General features: G+C 29.6%; 1 protein-coding gene across 4 annotated transcripts in view; it reads right to left on the bottom strand.

Moving 5' to 3' along the window:
- LOC111374558 (UDP-glucose 6-dehydrogenase 2-like) overlaps positions 1 to 16,776 on the bottom strand; it is a 25,734-nt gene extending 8,958 nt beyond the window's left edge. Inside the window, exons 1-2 of one of the 4 annotated variants that reach the window (XM_022997238.1) lie at positions 16,636 to 16,774; positions 13,877 to 15,322 (exon numbers count right to left, since the gene is read on the bottom strand). In XM_022997238.1, the coding sequence (XP_022853006.1) occupies positions 13,877 to 15,319 (1,443 nt within the window). In that variant the 5' untranslated portion in view covers positions 15,320 to 15,322; positions 16,636 to 16,774. The other 3 variants (XM_022997237.1, XM_022997239.1, XR_002699161.1) reach the window with 3 other exon arrangements.
- Between the last annotated feature and the right edge of the window lie 1,569 nt (positions 16,777 to 18,345).

Genomic DNA, 18,345 nt, shown 5'->3' on the forward strand with positions numbered 1-18,345 from the left:
ACACACACACACACACACACATATATATATATATATATGAAGAGGAAAAATTGAAGGATTTGGAGTTCCAGAAATAAATTTGAACAATTGAAATTACCTTCATTTCCTCCCTCTATCTTCACGTCTTTTCCACTTCAATCAAAAAAATTGTTCCTCGTTCGTCAGATTGGGGGGGACTGTCGATGGGGTAGAATGTATTTGGGGCTTAGGGTTAGAAACAATCTTGGGCTTTGGTGATTTCTTCTTGCGCGATTTCTAGTTTTGCCCCAGAATTTGGCTTTTAGGGTTCATAGGATTTTTTGTGAATCGGGTGAGGCGTGTTTCATTGGTGTTTGGAATTAATGATACGGCATTTAACTGCCAGCTATGAATTCCATCCTCCACGTGTGAAATGGTCATTGACACAAATTTCTTTATGAGTAATGGAGGGCAACATTATGAAATTCAGTGAGTAATTGGGTGCAAGTTAAAGTACGGTAAGTAAAACGTGACACTATCTAAATTTCTCAGTGTGTCCTCCCTATTGACAGGTTGTCGAAAACAGCGCCTATGTGGCCCTATTTGAGAAAAATTATTCAAAAAAAAAAAAAGGTTGAACCCCAATCTTGAGGACCCAACGCCCCGTTCCTAGAGTTTTGTGAGGGAGATAAATTGCGAGATGTGCCCCCAACAGATCAGGGAACAAGAACTGCCTGTACACTGCGCCTATAAAGAATTCAATTCAATGTCTCAGAAATCAAACTCTCACACTGCGGTTGTCAGCAAGACGTGAGATAACCTCACTCCTGTCCTTTGCACCATTAGACTATACCTCGGGGGGCAAAATTATTCAATTATAATTGCAGTTGCTTCATGGTCAATTGATGTGAAGCCAAAAGCAATTGTCAATTCGTTTGAGCACTATAAAATTAGGACTCCGATATATTTGAATTGCAAGTTACAGATGAAGTGGATGAGGAAAGCCAAAAATTTATTGCAATATTAAGTGTCGGATTGGATAAAACTCCATAATTGAATCGGATCAAATCGGACCCGACCTAAATTGAATCAAGTTGAACGGTTCTTCTTATATTACATACCTGAATGGGTATCTAAATTGAAAATCGACGGGTTTGGCTCGATTTTCAATTTTAGATAATATAAGTAAATAACAAATCGAATAAAAATCGAATCTCCCTATTTTTTTTTAATTTATTTATCTTAAATCAGCCAATTTTTTTTTTTTAAATAAATTGCTAAATAATTAATTTAACCAAAACCCAAAAATATGATTTTTCACATTTCTAATTTTCAATCCAATCCCAACTTAATAAAATTGACCTAAATTTTACCCAAATCTATTATTCGACCATAATGTTGTTTCCACAGTTCTAAAAATTCGAATTGAAAGGTTGACTATGACTCTCTTCATAATTGTGAGCTTGCTATCTTCTTTGTGATTTTAAGAATCAAATCTATGAAGAATTAAACAAAGAGAGGCGCAACAGATATGTAAGACTGGACTACATTATTTTGTAGAAGTTAAGATTAAGCATATTATTAGTAAAATTAATGTAGTATTATTGTAAATATTAAAAAAATAATTATTGTGGAACCCAAGATCCGAATGGAACAAACTCGAACGATTCTATAATTAAATCTGACGATTCCGCTTACTATACTCGAAAATTCAAGTTCGAAAAAACCTAATCAGACAATGTCCAACCCTAATTAAGTGAACAGATTTGACACTTCACTAAACTAGTCGAATGGATATTAACGTCTTCCTTAATCATCTAAATAAACAAGTCATGTATGCTTTAACTGAAGAAGAAATCATTGTCACAATTAAACAATAAAAGAAATGAGATAATCTTGAGGATGATAGTACGGGGAAAAATGAAAAATTGTGCCATGAAGCCCTAAACATGCTTAAAAAACTAGAAATATTATGACTTCAACAAGATGCCCAAACCAGTGAGTGATTTACGTACTTTCAAGTGCAAAAATGTGGTAATAACTCGAAACAATAAATTATTGTGACAAACAACTTTAGATTAATATTTTGTTTCATAATAAATTTCCTTTAAACTTTTAGTGTAATTTAGCATATTTTTTTTAATATATACATATATAATTATTACAGGCAGTTAGTACAAAAAGGTCCATATCTTTCAACGTTATTGTGCAAAACGTTATTACCTTTCATTTTTTGGCATTTTCACTCATACCTTCCACATTTCACTGCGCAAAAGGTCATTTTCATCCATTTTGATGATTTTATCCTTCTATTTAATCAAAACAAAAACAAAACAAAAGAAAAACAATGAACCAATTGCAATCAAAGTCCCAAAATTTCAAAAAATTACAACTGAGTTAAAAATTTATTTTTAAAAATCAAAAATAAAAATTAAAAAAAAACTTTATTCTTAACCCACCAAATTGGAGAGCATTGAAATTTCGATAAATTTCAATAAATTATCTATGTGAATCTATAATTGTATATGTAAAAAACAATGCTTTTCAAGAGAAAAAAAATCAAAAAAAAAAAAAAATGGGGGAAAAATTAGTGGTTTCTACTTATTTTGAGTGAAATAAAAACAATTTATAGCTATGATAATGTCAACAACTTCTCTCTGAATGACCTCTTTCATAACGGCACTCTTTAGGATGACTTTCTTGTCGGACGCAGTAGACCCGATTGAGGGCTTCCAATCTTTTGAGGATGTCGGGGACGGAGCCACTAGCTCTCCACCACCACTTCTCTTTGACTCTTTGCTCATTTGCTTTAATTTACTTGATTTCTAGATCCAAAATTTTGAATTTTGGGTTTATTGGAAACTTTCGGTGAAGAGAAAAAAGATAGGTGACAACAATGTATGTGCGGTCTTTCAAATTTGTAAAGATTTTTATAATTTTATTTGAAATTCGAAGTAAGGCAGTAATTAATTACAAGCAAAAAGCTAACTCCAAAATAAAGAATGGACCTTCAGGGTGCAGCCTTGCTTGTGCTTGTGGGGTCCAAAAAACTCTCGGCTAAAACATAAAATGATGGCTTTCTAAATCAAAGGCACCACTCAGTCTTCAATTAAAATAAAATAAGTTATTTTACATTTTACAAAAGTAAACTACTTGTATGAAGGTGACATGGACTTCGGCCCGTTCTTAAATTCAGACCGTGACAAAGAGATATGGAATAAAGGAATATTTCAGCTAAGCTTAAAATAGATAAGTAATAAGTTTCTTAAAAATAAATAATTATTTAATAGTTAAAGTTAAAAATAATTAAGTTACTCATTTTAACGTTAAAGTTAATTTTTCTTTCAAAATAAGTAATTTTTTTTTATTGTGGAAGTGACAAAAAATAGCATAAGCAAATATTTTAAGCAACAAAAAGCTACTTAACTATTATTCCCTCCATCTCATTAAAAAAAGGCTTATTTTTCTTTTTCATTTATCCCAAATTGTAGGCCAATTGGTGAGTGTATAGTTAATTTTTTTAATTTTTTAGAATACCCCTTTTAATGTGACTTGTTATTAACAAATATAAACTTTCTTTACACGTTGTATGGGTATATTACGAAAAAAATAAGTGAATGTTGTGAATACTGTGATTAATTAGTGAATGACAATTATACTACTATAACCCTATTTTTAATTACAATTGTATCATCGATTCTTTCCTATAAATATGCGGCTTTAGTTATCTACACACAAATCTATTGACTTTAAAATTTTTAAATATTCTAGTACAATACCATGTTATCATTGATTTTAGCTAATTGAGTTAGCAAAAAAATTTCTCTTTCTGCTTTCAAATCTTTAGCCAGTTAAGGTATAAATTTTTTTATTAAATCAAAGCAAGACTAGGTGTTCTAGCAAATTTAATTTACAAAGAAAACTCTTTTAATTTGCTTCAAAAAAGTGTTAGTATTCTCCTAATTTTAAATTGCATAGCAAAGCGATATAGATATTTTGTCTGTTTATATCAATTTGACTATACAAATTTGTGATAGATAAATATTTACGTTAATGTAATTTTTTTGTTTATTATTCTAGTACAATATTTCAGAAGAATATTTTATATCATAAGTTCTCGCTCTCTTTTTGGACCAAAATGGTTAGACTGGGAAGAAAGATAAGGTTGATTCTTGGGTCGTATCAAAAGGGCATGGAGATAATTTTTGAATAAGAAACAATCTAAATCAATGTTCTAGAAGAATATTATAGCATTGCTTGAAAAAGAATATGATATTTATATTATTTTGTTGCTCTTGGAGAAGAACAAATTCGTACATACAATATTTAAAATAATATTGTATTATTACTCTCTAAAATGTATGATATTTTTTCATAATATATTCTTGAAAAGATTCTGTTTGTAATTTTAATTTCCTACAAAAACACACTTTACAATTTCATTAATATTTCTAAAGAATATTATGTTGATTTTGAAGAAGTACTAATTTAAATGCATTTCCTTCTGATTAATTATCACGTTCTTATTCTTTTTAATATGTAATGTAATTTATGAATTTTGTACTCTTATATATGCTTATTAGAAAAATATGGTACTCCTGAAATAGCACATATTTAGTTAGATTTTATTAATTCGAAAAAGCCTAATTAAATATGATTTAAATTATATTTTTACTCATGAAGAATAAATTTTTATACAATTAATTATTTTGAATAATAATATCCTATTGCTCTTGAAGAGCATGACATTTTGATTTCAACATTCTAGAAGAATATTAACTTTTTGCTTTTAAAGAATACTATATGCTTCATAAGAGCATAATGATACAATTTCAATATTCCAAAAAGAATATTGAAATGTTGTTACAAAAGAAGCATACTTTTATAATAAATTAGTATACTAGAAGAATAATCAATTATTGCTTTTGGAACATAACACGATAGTAATATTTTTAAATATTTCAAAAGAATATAGCTACATCGTTTGAATCAATTTTTATACAAATTAATATTCTAAAAGAATATTGTGTTGATTTGGAAGGAGCACATTTTTACATTTATTCAAGAATATTATGTGTTTTCTCTTGAAGAATCACAAATTTATAGATTTCGATGTAAACATTGCATTATTACTTTAGAAATAATATAAATTTAGAATCCATATGTTAGAAGAATATTAAATTATTCTCTCATTATTCCATAAGAAATAATTTTTGTTGCTCGTAAAAAACACAAATTATGACATTACAATATATTGAAAAAGATTGTACTCTTACTCCTGAAAAGCATAAATTTATAAGATTTTAATTCTCTAATAATAACAATTTGTGCTTCCGAAGTAGTAGAAATCTAGAAAAATATCATAAGTTGAAATGTATGTTTTTTACTTATGTATCATACACAAATATTTTGTTTAGCTTTCATTATTAGGTTAATGAAATTTATTCAGTTTGATGAGAAGTAATTGTGAATTGTCATTCCATAGCGTTAAAGAAAAAAAAAAAGGATTTGTTATATGCAAATTCTGTCATTCATTATGTATTAATTGTTATTATATTTATTAAATTATTATACGCGGTGCAAATGTCATGAATGGGTTACTGTATGTTCTTTTAAGTGCATTAATAAGAAAATAAAAGTAATTATATATTTGAAACTCGTGACCATAGAATTTACATTAAAAAAAAAAAAATAATCTGACAACTTTAGATCAAAGGCCATTTATATTCCTCCTATTAAATTTGTAGCGTTAAATGCATATTACGATAATTTTATGTATTATATAGATACATATATTTCATGATGATACTTATAAATTTACCATCCAGTAATTCTAATACAATGCTTAAATAATATTGTTCACGGTGAATTAGTTATGCTAACTTTCTGCATCTTTGAGAACATGAAATTTGAATATATGATAAATATATATTTAAAAGTTTACATTGATAAATTCATTTTTTATTTATTTATGATTTTCAAGAAAAATTTAAAACCAAAGTTTTGAATCTAAATTATTTAGTTTAAATATTAAAATTATGTTATTTGCATTATTGAATTTTGCTTGAAACAGAAATTTTAAATTTAATTGCTAAAATTTAGATGTGGTTCATTTAAATATCTAAATTCTTTTAAACTATTTGATATCATTGATTTAAATATCAATCATCAATTATAATTAATTCTCAAAAGATATTTTGAACATACTTCATCAACATTGTTAAATAGTTCATTGTTAATATGTGTTATATCAGTAGAAAATTATTTATGCTTTTTTTTTTTTTGTTGAGAAAATGATAATAGAGTATTTTTACATAATTTTTACTACATAACGTACATTGACTATCTGATTAAACTAGTCACAACTACTTGAAGGAGAAAGACGAAAAATGATAGCGATTATATTAATACAATATCAATTTCTGTAGATCTGATTGAAAGTTCCAAAAGGACTAATTTTATTTTATTTGTAGGGATGCTGCTATTAATTTGTTCTTAAATTGGAAAAAATGAACATATTAATTTTCTATACTATACATTTAGTGCAATTGAATGATGTATTCAGCCAGCAGTTCAATGGCTCTTATATTTTTATTGTTTGACATGTTCGGTTAGACCATCACTGAATCAATATGATGCGAAATGAGAATTCAAATGACCATTTAACGAGAAATCAGAAGATTCTTCAATCCAATGTATTTCTATATGATATTAGTTTTCTCTATTATTGGTCAAAAACAATCAATAACTAAATAATGATTGAATTCACTATACTTCTAAAAGTTAATTAGGATAATATATGAGGCCTGTCACTCTCTACGTTAATCATCTAAATATTATTTGTATCTAATTCAGTTTGATACATCCTCTAGATGATTGATAGTTTTCGCAACCTAAAATTTGTGAAATTACTACTCAAAATTTTAAATAATAAGCACAACTTTTAGATTATACAATTTAAAACGGTTTGTTTTGTTAATACTAATGAGCCTAAATATCAACATTTTAATAAGTGTTAATTTAAAAATTGGTAAATTGGTTGAAGACAATTATTTCTTAAACGTCTCCAATTAATTTAATTGAGAACAAAATACTTTTCATATCTATTTAGAGAATGATATTATGCATCTTGTCAACATCATGTTCACCTAATATAATTGGCTTATGATCAGAGCATGATTTCTTCATCTAATTATTTGATAGTGTAATACATGAAAAATTCACCCATCACATTGCACTGAGATTAAAAATAAAGAATGTTGTGAATAAATCGTAGTTCAAACCCTTATTCCAAATGGGTGATATTTTATAATATAGTTTGTTGATTATCATTTCAATTGAACAATTCTTTCAGCATTATGGGGAGAAATCAAAAAGTTGAAAATAATTTACAAATACATTATTATCTAAATTCTAGCAAAAGATAATTTGAACTAGAAGTTCGAATGATAATTCATTCAAATACATTTACTGACCAAAAAGATCAATAATATCTTACACACCAATTTTAAATAATCCAATTCGAATTAATGTTTTGAAGAATAATTAGTTAACATTATATTTGATAAATTTATACCATGCCTAAGCGTGATGGTATTTGATTCCAACACAAAAAATCTCCAGGCGAAAATGGAGCAATTATCGTAAATGGTCTCATTAATGAGGCATATACTCTTGATAAGCAATTAGATATAACAAATTATAAAATTTCGAAAGAGGTTCAAGTATATGATATATTAAAAATTAAGATGTCTCAACAAGTTATGTCATTATAGAAAATAATATATTCAAAAAAGAAAAAATTGTCGACAACGCTCTTATGCATGATGTACTACATCATAACAAGGAATCAAAATAAATACCTCAAAATACATCAATCAAAGTAATGACTGGTCAAAATAAATGGACGCAATTCTAACAAATTGAATTTACTAGAAATAACTAATGTTTTGGGATTTACAATCCAAACAACTAAAGGTGTATACTTATACAAAATGGAAATAAAGAAAATAAAGACGTGATATGTAACATATGATTTTTAGTATAATAATTTTCACAAAAATCGTGGTGGATGAAATCACGAGTTCATATCATGTTATCTCGATGATTCATAAAATTTGAAATGCTTTATAGTCAACTCATCTGGTATGACTATTAATGTTATCCCTAAAAGATTTAGCCCCTATTGGGGGGGATTAAAAATTAAATTTTTAGCAGATTTTAATAAAAGTTTTTGAAATTTTTGGAACAATGAAATACGTGATTCATACATTGTTTGACTTTGACTTAGATTTAGATTAAAATATATTAATATCTAATTTAAATCAATACGAAACGGGAGCTTAATATGCTTGAACATAATTTTAAGTGATGAGGGGGAGTAAATACGTGTTGTACTCTTTTCCCTTAATCAAAGTTTTATCCTATTGAATTTTTTGACAATTTTTTTAACTATACAACTTTATAGCGTATTCAAAATAATAAATGTTTTCTCTTTCCTTCATTAGGAATTTTTTTCACATGGTTTTTCCTAAATAGGTTTTAGCGAGTCATATTCTTTATGTAATGAATGTCTATAACATACAAGACATTTACCTTCAAAATAATACTCATGTATGTATGACATTCTTGAAGATATCATCAAGAGTTATTTTTCAAATTATCATATTATTACAATCATCAAAAGTTGATAAGATATTTCATATGAAGATGATGTTATATAAAAACTACATGACAATATGAGACATATTTCACAAAAAATTGTAATATTGAAAATGTTGACATACAAGTAGGGATGTAAACGAGCCGGGCAGGCTCCTTTTCTCCCCCCCCTTTTTTTTTCCCTTCCTTCCTAAACTGCTACCTTAAAAGGCAGCCTCAAAATTTTTTTTATTTATTTTTTTTTTTAAAGCTCGCAAGCTTACGGGTCAACTTGAGCAAAGCCCGTGTCCCCAAAATGGGGCGCGCCTGAGCCTAGGCTAGGGTCTACCGAGCCTCGAGCCGAGTCACGGGCCCGATTGTCATCCCTACATACAAGATAAGGATGAAATGATATAAGAATTGCAATCGGAAGGAGCAGCAGTACTCTTTTTTCTTCAATCAAGTTTTGTTCTACAGAATTTTCTTAACAAGGTCTTAATGATATGGATATTTTGTAATATGTCATTTCAGGGGTAGTGTTGTAAATAATATGATTAACTAGTAAATGACAATTATACCACTACAATCCTAATTTTTAGTACTATTATATCCCTAATTCTTTCATATAAATATGGGGCTTTAGTTATCAATGAAATACATACAAGTTTTTTAACTTCTCTAACCTCTTCTCTTTGCTCTCTAGTTTATAACAATAAAATTTATAGTTTCAATTATATTATTAAGTTTTCTTAATCTGTGTAAAATTGAAAGCAAGATTATTTTTTGGTACAAGAAGAGTGCTTTTTTGAGCTTTGCCAAATAAACTCTAGAGTAGACCCTTCGAATATTGGCTCATGGCATAGTTTGCTAAATTTACTTATAAGAAATACATGGATAAATTGCAAAAATTGCTTCCAACCTTTTTATTCTTTTGCACTTTTGTCCTCAACTTTTTTTCAACATTAGATTAATTGGCAGTATTATCCAAATTGACAGATTCCATCCAATTTTTGGTCCGTCAATCTTTTGATCAAAATATTCAAGAATTAAAAGTAAGAGTGGATGTGGTCTGATTTGGTTCAATTATGAAGGAAAGCAAATCGAAATGAAAACCAATGAAAATTTTAGAATGAAACCATTGGTTCCATATCTAACTATATAACCAAATCGAAATTGAACCATCCGGCTCTATCCGATTTTTTTTTATACTTAAAATTAATAAAAATAAAGTATAAAACTACTTGTTAGATTGAAAATAAATCGGAATAGAGTTCTCTTATGGCCGCTTACTGTGAGAACATAGAGATATTTGAATTCTTATGAAATATTTAACTAAAAACATATATTTTTTCCTACTGGGATGCATTAAAGTTATGAATTTGTAAAGTATTTATAAAATTATTTCAATTTGAATTTTGATTACCCATTAGTTTTACTGCAAAAGAAAGAAGAGGCGTCCAAAAAATGGAATTTTTGTGTGAGATAATTTTGGGATCTAATGTTAAAAAATTTGGTGCATCTTGAGGCAATGCACCTGCAAAAAGAGAAATTTGGGAAAATCAAATTTACGGTTGGTTCTCAAGGTAATACCAAGAATTGGATTGAAATCGATCAATTCTAAATCCATGGTCCTGAAATCGATCGGTTCTAAATCTATGCTCCCAAAATCGATCTATTTAGTGGGGAGACTGAAATCCAACCAACCAATTATATCTTTTTCCAATCTGGTTCCACCAATTTTGGAAAAAAAAGCCCACCGCTAATTAAAAGGGTAAATTGTCTATTCATTATTCTTAATTAGAATATGTAAAAAAAAATATATATATATATGAAAAACAAAAGTCATAAAATGAAGAGAGAGAGAGAGAGAGAGAGAGAGAGAGGGATTAAAAAATAAGGGAAAATTGCATATTTGATCCCCAATCTTTAGAAAAATGACTTAGACAATACCTCCAACCTTTAAAAATGGCACCAGAAATCTCTAATGCTCGAGAAAGTAGGCATAATAGGTCCCTCTTGACAAACATTGTCCATTTTAAATATCAAGGTCGCGCTGAAAAAAAATAGAAAATAAATAAATAAATAAAAAAACTGCCCGTTAATATAAATATAAAACAAAAGAAAAAGAGCAAAAAAATAAAAATAAAAAATGAACAATAACTCGTAGCCAAATAATATAATGATGAATGGAGTATCGTCCCAAGAAAACTATGTATTTAATCAAATATCAATTAAGGCTAACTCTAATTAAATAGTTGAGTTTGTGTGAAATTTTTTTATTAATTAACTATTTAAACTAAGTATTCTAAAGAGCAATTTACGAAAGCTTTTGGAAAAAAAAAAAAGGTTAAAACACATACTAAAACTTTGAATCTCTCTTATTTATCCAATTATTTTATTCGCGCGAGACCCACGCATCCATGTGAGTGAGTGGTTATCGGTATGGTCATCCTCATGGGTCATTTGGCTTTTTCCTATTTCAAATTATGGCGTGTCAGATGTCACTTTCATTTAAAATAATATATTACTATTCTAAAAGTGAAAATGCTTTAAAATGCTAAAGTGTATATTTTTGCCGAAATATAAATATCCTTTTTCATTTCAATCTCGGTTTTGTAGAATTACGTAAATCCATTATATTATATTATTCAATTTTATAATTATTGGATGCTCTCTTTTTATAATCTTTTAACTAAAAAATTAAAAGTGACCCTAAAGAAAAAGTTCGTATCTTTCCAACTAAAGAACCAAAATGCTTGTTTGTCGAGACTGTACAAACTGAGGCAGCTTTTCATTAAATAATCATAATCGACATAAAGACGACTTTATTAAAGTATTCCCATAATTAAACTCTAATCGGATTCTACTTCCAACTGAAAGGCAACACCAAAGCAAAGCATCAAGCTTTAATTAAGGATCAATTCTTACTTTTGGAAATTTTTCTTTCAAAATAATATTAGACTATTCTTGTAATCCATTTTTCTCGAATAATTATGAGAAATTGAGAGCATACATGCCATGCATCAATATTCAAAACTTACAACTTTGATAATTATAAACTAATAAAAAATTAGTACTCCAACAACATAAAAATTGAAAAGTAAAATATAACACACTAGACAATAATTTAATCTTTTGGTAGATCATTTTCAATTCCTCCAATACCATCACAATATTGACAAAAGGACCAGAGGTACTTTGAGATTTTGAAAATTTTGTACGGTTGAAATATTGATGAAATTCATTCAATGATTAAAATATAATAATCCGGATACCTTAATTTTCTAGATATTTAATTCAATAATGATAAAGATTACACTGAAATTTGCTAAAACTCATCCATCCAATTTATCATTAAAAAAAAAAATCAATTTGAGAGGTCCCTCTTATTTTTCATCTTCGTTTTCTAAGATGAAAGTGACAATGAAGTACAATTTATAGATAATCTTGAAACGATTGATGCAGAACAAGAAGCAAAAATTTGTGTATCTTCCAACAACAACCTCCTTCTTGCTCACTATCTCAATTTACAAAATAACCAAGTGATCCATGGAGGCTCAATTCCCGGTTATAAATTTGTTCGAGAAATCATTGTTACAAATTTGTTCAATGACTATTTTGTTGAGAACTCACATTATAATAAAAGTGATGTTTCACCGACTATTTTCAAAATTTTGAAATTTATTTTTACATATTGTTAAAATCGTAGAAGGTCGTGACAACTACTTTATTCAGAAAAAAATGGGCAAGATAAACTCGGATTGTCTACTTTTCAGAAGATAACGATTGTTTTTCAAATGTTGGCATATGGTATAGGCAAATGCTACTTATGAGTGCATTAAAGTAGGACAATCCACAACAATTAAAGTTAGAAGAGATTTTGCCGTGCTGTTGTGGAGATATTTGGTAATAAGAACATGTGTTTAGTTATTATTTAGTTGACAGTATATATATAAAAGGTCTACTCTTGTACAAACAATTCATGATCCATGTTGCTGCAAAAAAAACTTTCAATGAACCGAAGGATGTAGAAAGACGTAGAAGGTGCATTTGACATTCTACAATCGTGGTTCGTAATTGTGACAAGACAACACGTTTTTGGGAAAAAAAATGTATTACATCATATAATGATATTTGAGGATGAACATGGTGTTGATTCACCAATTGTAGATTAGATCGAAGCGCATTGTTCGATCATAAGTGGAATGGATTTACTAATTCCGAGAATTAAATCATAAAATTAGTTGGACTTTACTTTTGTTTAGGGAAACTATTTAGAAAAATTCTTCAGGTACAGAATTTTTTTATCAGAAAAATGACAGATTTTTGAATTCCTACTCACATGGGAGTGGGCTCCATGTATAAAATATGTGAAAAAAAAAAAAAAAATTTCCCGCCCTTCCTGTGTGTACTCAGTAGGTACAGGGATTTAAATCCCTATACCTATAGCAGCTCTCAAGTATTTATACTATATGTTAAAGGACTTTACTTTTGTTTAGGGAAAGTATTTATATTATATGTTAAATGTTATTTTCTTTTAAATGTAATTAAGTATAATGCTTTTTTTAAAATTTATTAAGAAATGAAATATTTTAGTTATTGAGTGTAATTTTCAATTAATTAATTTATTGAAATAAATTAATTGTTGAGAATTATTTGGTGTAATAGGTTGGAGATGACTACATAAAATTGATATGAACGTAAGACCATTGATGTGAAAATTACACCATTTTGATAAAAATGAGTTTGAGAGAATCTTACAAACAATTTATAAACACCATCCAAATATATGCTAAAACAAACAGAATTTACATTTTATCTAGGCAACTTGAGAGTTCAACAAAATAATCAATCACATAGAGCAAACTTTCACAGCAATAGCCACGGCATCTCAAATTGAATCAAATTTACTTAGTTTTCCAAAAAATCTGTCATTAACAAAATTAATTTTGTGAAAAAAGTAAACAACCACATAGCCTCAATTCACTACGTATAAATTTCTAAAAATAATGTTATCAACTTATAAGCAAAACAAAGAACAAATCAGATGCTTGAAGAGGATAAGTAAATGACAGATAGCAGTATCATAAATACTGGTAAGAGGAAACATAACGCTCTAAATTCAGACCAGATAATGACGCTCGGCATCTTCTGATTACAGGGGAAAATATAGGAGAAGTCGAAAATTGATGGAAAATAAAATGTAAATAATCCAGCTGTCCGTGTGCATCTATGCTCGTCGGTTCCAAAATGAAGATATTTGATCAAAGAAATGCATTTATGCAACAGCAGGCATGTCTTTGAGCCAGGCATCCAGTGGCTTGCCGATTGAGTACACGATAAAGCCAATTTCCCTCACCTTATCCACATTGATAACGTTCCTTCCATCAAAGATAAAGGCGGGTTTCTGCATGTTGTCGTATATCTTCTGGAAATCAAGTGTCTTGAACTCGTCCCACTCGGTAAGAATGCAAACAGCATGTGCATCTTTAGTTGCCTCGTAGGCATCCCAAACAACACTAACTTGCTTCACTGTGGTGGGGCTCATGGGCTGGAGATGGAGAGGATGGTCCCAATCGAACTTGTTCATCGTAAGGTCCCTCTGGATCTGGTCCTCGGTAACCTGAGGATCGTAAATGCTCAATCGAGCTTTGTCACCCAAAAGTCCTTTGCAAACATCGATAGCAGGAGTTTCTCTGGTATCACCTGTATCCTTCTTGAAAGCAAAACCCAAGATGGCAACTTTTTTGTTGGCGACTGTGTTGAACATAGAGGCAACAACACGGTTCACAAAACGAGTCTTTTGATAGTCATTAATCTTAATGACCTGTTTCCAGTATTCTGCCACCTCAGGAAGACCATTGCACTCGCAAATGTAAACCAGGTTAAGGATGTCCTTCTGGAAGCAAGAGCCACCAAAACCAACACTAGCGTTAAGGAACTTGGGACCAATTCTTGAGTCAGTACCTACAGCATATGAAACTTGTGAAACATCTGCACCAGTAGCCTCACAAAGAGCAGACATGGCATTGACTGATGAGATTCTTTGAGCCAAGAATGCGTTAGCAGCAAGCTTTGAGAGCTCAGCGGACCACAAGTTAGTGGTAAGGATGTTTTCTTCAGGAACCCAGTGAGCATAAACATTCTTCAGTGCTTTAACTGCCTTTAAGCCTTCAGGGGTTTCCCGACCTCCAATCAGAACCCTGTCAGGCTTGAAAAGATCTTTAATTGCAGTGCCCTCAGCAAGGAATTCTGGATTAGAAAGAATCTGGAAGTTAATTCCCTTGCTGTTGTGGGTCAAAATTTTTTCAATGGCCTCGGCTGTTTTGACTGGGACGGTGGATTTCTCAACCACAATTTTGTCAGATTTTGACACATCAGCAATCATGCGGGCTGCACTTTCCCAATAAGTCAAATCTGCGGCTTTGCCTGCTCCAAGACCCCGAGTCTTGGTGGGAGTATTGACTGAGACAAACACTATATCGGCTTCAGAGACATGTTTCTCAACTTCCGTGCTAAAGAAAAGATTCTTGCCCCGACACTGTTTCACCACTTCATCAAGGCCTGGCTCATAGATAGGGAGCTGATCACTGTTCCAGGCTTTGATGCGGGGAACAGATATATCAACAACCGCCACTTCAATCTTAGGGCACTTGAGTGCTATCACTGCCATGGTGGGGCCTCCAACATACCCAGCTCCAATACAGCAAATCTTCACCATTCTCTGGAAAAATATACACTCATTTATGAGATACACATAGATTTCTCGACTAACGTTTACAGGAAAAAAATAAGATAATGGGAACGCTGTGCAATCATCACAGTGGTGGCAAATCTCAGGGACTTTGGCAGTATTGCCATGTACAACATATAAAGTGCTTAGATCTTACTACCCATCACAACATAATAATTGCTCAAAACAAATGGGTGACGGTCCATACTCTTAAGCCCTAGCATGAAAGGCTTAATACCTGTAATACAAAAGATATGCTTATATTTCCTGGCGAGAAATGTAACATATGATATCCTCATAACAAGATCACAGAACTTTCACTAACAACAAACCAAGTCTTATTCCTAATAAATTTGAGGTCAACTAAGATAATTTCAGCAACATTCTAGAAAGTAAACCCTGATCAGAAATGAAAGTTAGTTACTTATGAAAATATCAATTAAATGAAAATTTTAGATTCTTTTTCTACGAGAAAGAGAGTTTTGCTAATGGATGAAAACAATTATATGCAATACAATAAGAGATTTACCGGCATACATATTTAGTTACATTCAGAAAGATCAGCTAAATCAACTCGACCAAAAGATTATGCTTCCTCCCATTACCCAGCATTTGATGGCATAGATTACCAAAATCAACATATATTGTAATCACCTTTCTCAAAATTCAATTCTAAGCTTCAAAATAGATCTAACGCATGGATCATGTCTAAAGAATCATAGAAAATTAAAAACTTAAACCAAATGCAGCTTTGGATGATTCTTTTTGAAAGATCAAAACTTTTAGAACAAAGTATTTCATATCTATAGGAACAAAGCATATCAGATTTACTAATTCGCATCACCTGATTACAAAATTTTTGCAACAGATCTAGATACCACCGTCCAATAGCATGTAATGAGCTCAAAAAGTTACTACTCGTGAGTTTAAATTGAATCTAAACCAACAGAAATCCAGATCCAAGCTAGACTCCTCTAAACACTAATAGATCTAAGAAAACTCCAAAATTAACATCAAAACAAAAAATTTTTGCAGCAATGGATAGATCAAATCAAATTCATTTAGACCATTAGGACCAAACCATTTGCGGACACAATTATTCAGATCAGTGAATAATCAAAGAAATTAATCAAACAATCACAGAAATCCATTCCTATTTCATCACATCAACACATTTAATCAACATCATTTCTTCACCGCAAATAAAACAGGCATAAAAACATCACATCTTCCGACACATATTACAGTGTGCATGTGTGACGCAAAAGTATTGAAATTTCAAATACAAAAAACGAATGTTTCACCTCTTAGATCGCACCTCTGGATTTCTGAAATCGATATAGCGAGTTAGAGAGAGAGTGTGGTACGAAAATCTGTAAGAGCGGGCATCTCCTTTAATAGTCGCTGAGGAACCATCAGCTGGCCTTGGAATTTCATTGAAAGGACAATAATATCCCTCTTTAGATATTTTGGCTGGTGTAAATTTTGGAAATAGAATAAAATTTTGAAACTAAACCTTTCCGATGATAAAAATAGAATATTATAATATAATATATGAAGCGCATTTGGGAAGTGAAGAAAGAATTTAAGCCCCTTTTTAACAATCATTAATTGGAATAAACATAGTTTTGAATAATATTTTTTTAAGAGAATGTGTGATTAAAAAGTAAGAAAAAATCTTTCACTTACGTGTAAAATATTTTATTATGTAAATATGTGGTTAAAAACATATTAAAAAAAGAGTGAAATTAATTGTTGGCAGACGAGCTAAGTCCTTGTTTAGTAACGATTAAAATTTAGATTTTAATATAAGTAGAAGTTAATTAATTTTAGCCATATATTTTATATGATATATAACTTTACAACTACACATTTTATCAATTTTTGTCAAATCTACTAAATATTTGATTTTAATGGGTGGGGGTGGGGTATAAGGGTAAAATAGAGATTTTAGGAAGATAATTTTCTTGCCAAAAAGTGGTAATATCTAGATTAGTTGAATAAACTATTTAAAGTATCTCCATTAAGAGAAAAACGATCGCGTATTTTATCAATGTTTATTAAAATTCATTAAAAACTAAATTTTAATCCCCATGAAATAGGGCTAAATCATCTTAGGAAAATGTATATAAAACATGAAAATGACTTCTTTGACAAACTAAGCCCCCTTTTTGGTGGGGATTAAAATTAGTCCTCGTTTGATAATCATTATTTGATTTTTTTCTCGTACTCATTTTCAATCACAAATTCACACAATAAAATATTCTGCAAAATAAAAAAAATCTTACTTCTTAATCACACATTGTTTTAAAGGTCACTATTCAAAATATTATTTTTCCTAAATAATGATCATGAAACATAGGTTTAAATTTTTACTAGATTTTAATAAAAGTTGATGTAATGTATGGTTAAAAAGTTGTAAATTTCATAAAATATGTAATTAAAATTGATTGTTAAATTTAACTTAAATTAAATTCTAAATTTTAACCAATACCAAATAACGACTAAAAAAGAAATAAACATAAATTTGAAACCACGTATTTATGATACTTTTTGCGTCATTTGATGAATATATGAAAGGCCAAAAAAGAAATGAATATAGGTTGTTTGAGCCCCATTATTTTCAAAAATGCATTTTGAAATAGTGTCATGATAGAGAATGTATGGTTAAAAAAATAAGGAAAATTTTTAAATTTGCATATAATATTATTTTACTAAAAAAATATGTGATTGAAATGGAGTCGAATTACTGTTGAAAAATCTATTTTGATGAAAAATATGTGGTATAAACTAAATTCCTAGGCCCCCAAGATGTCAGATGACTTAGAATTCATCGGATAACTGTTTATTCTTCATTTCTTCCTTTAATTTCAATATTACAGTTATTTTTAAATTCGCTTCCTATTAACAATTGACTTTCTATCTCTTGTACAGCTATATTTTTCATTCTCATGTTTACATTAATGTGTATTAAACGGGACCTAAATTTATGTTACCTTAAAAAAATGACAAAG

The sequence above is a fragment of the Olea europaea genome, unplaced genomic scaffold (genome assembly GCF_002742605.1).
Source record: "Olea europaea var. sylvestris unplaced genomic scaffold, O_europaea_v1 scaffold126, whole genome shotgun sequence".
Lineage (NCBI taxonomy): Eukaryota > Viridiplantae > Streptophyta > Magnoliopsida > Lamiales > Oleaceae > Olea > Olea europaea.